The following is a 1,262-nucleotide window of genomic DNA, read 5'->3' as shown; positions in this document are numbered from 1 at the left end:
AATATTCGTATATATACACACTGACAACACACCCCTAATATTATTATCATCATAATTAATATCAATACTGCTCTTACTATAATATTCGTATATATACACACTGACAACACACTCCTTTCATTATCATTATTATAAATAATATAACACTAATTAATATCCACAAAATAAACAAAATAAACGAAATTAGAATAGCACTCGCTTTTCATATTCTATTACCATACAGCTCTTCAGCCATAGGCCACTATCATACCATATTTCAAAATTTGAAAAATTTCGCTAATTTGAAAATTTTAATAAAGTGGTGTTAAAATTTAAATATTTTTAGAAATTTAGTAAAATTTACCAAATAATCACAACATGGTAATTTCCATAAATTTCGTAAGTTTATTAAAATTCTTAAAGTCCTTAAAATGCTAAAAAACTCATAAAAGCAGCATCCATCAGAGAAAATTTCTTATTGACGATGAAACTGAAATATTTGCAAGTTTCACTCTTCAAATTTTCAGTCAGTATATTTGCACTCCTCTTGTTTTTCTTATCGGATCCCCTTTTTCCTTCGGTATTTGGTGTTTCTCCTGTTCCTGTTGCGTTTGTCTGCTTTTCTCCATCTTTTGGTTTGCATGTTCCTTCTGTCTCATTCTCACCTTCCCATTTGCAGTTATTTTTTTGTGCAGGTCGAGTTCGCGGTATGGGTGGCGCATGTTTATGCCTTATTTTGTTCCCCTTTTCCTTGCCTGTCGGCGGCTTTTTGAGCCGTTTGTGCTATTGCTGTTGCAAAGCTGCGTGGGGTTTATAGAGCTCTGGCGCGCGCCAACAGAACGGCCAATTTTTTACTTCGGTCGTTTACGAGGTTGTTATGTTTTTCGCGTACTTCTAGAGCTGCCGCGAGCTCCTCTACGTCTTTGAGCCATGGGGTCGCCGGGTCCGCAAATATTTCGTGTGGCTTTTTGTTTGCCCATTTGATGCACCTGCCGTTGGCTTGTTGACCATCGCAGCTGGTTTCGAATGCTCCGAGGTACGTGTTTCCGGATTTGGTGGTTACGAGCCGGGCGAGGTTTTTTAGTGTCCGCTGTATCGTCCGGTATGTAGTTTTCTGTTTGTGATCGTCTGTGGTGCATTTGCCTGCTATTTCCTTTGCGGCGGCGGCGTTTGGTGCCCCTCCGTTTTCCCAAACATTGGCGGCTGTTTGGCCTTTGAAGCAAATGTCGTCAGCTTCACCGCTTGTTTCGTCTTGACATACACAGCTCATGGCCGCTAGCAGC

The 1,262-nt window shown here is 39.9% G+C and overlaps 1 pseudogene across 1 annotated transcript in view; it reads right to left on the bottom strand.

Moving 5' to 3' along the window:
• Window positions 1-531: 531 nt before the first annotated feature.
• TEOVI_000305500:pseudogene overlaps window positions 532-1,262 on the bottom strand; it is a 1,304-nt pseudogene continuing 573 nt past the window's right edge. Inside the window, 3 exon segments of the mRNA in view lie at window positions 532-669; window positions 671-1,258; window positions 1,260-1,262. The exon segment at window positions 1,260-1,262 is cut by the window's right edge and continues 573 nt beyond it. Coding sequence covers window positions 532-669; window positions 671-1,258; window positions 1,260-1,262 — 729 coding nt within the window.

Source organism: Trypanosoma equiperdum (assembly GCF_001457755.1).
Source record: "Trypanosoma equiperdum strain OVI genome assembly, contig: ctg_643, whole genome shotgun sequence".
Classification (NCBI taxonomy): domain Eukaryota; phylum Euglenozoa; class Kinetoplastea; order Trypanosomatida; family Trypanosomatidae; genus Trypanosoma; species Trypanosoma equiperdum.
This window is presented reverse-complemented; position numbering and strand designations above follow the sequence as displayed.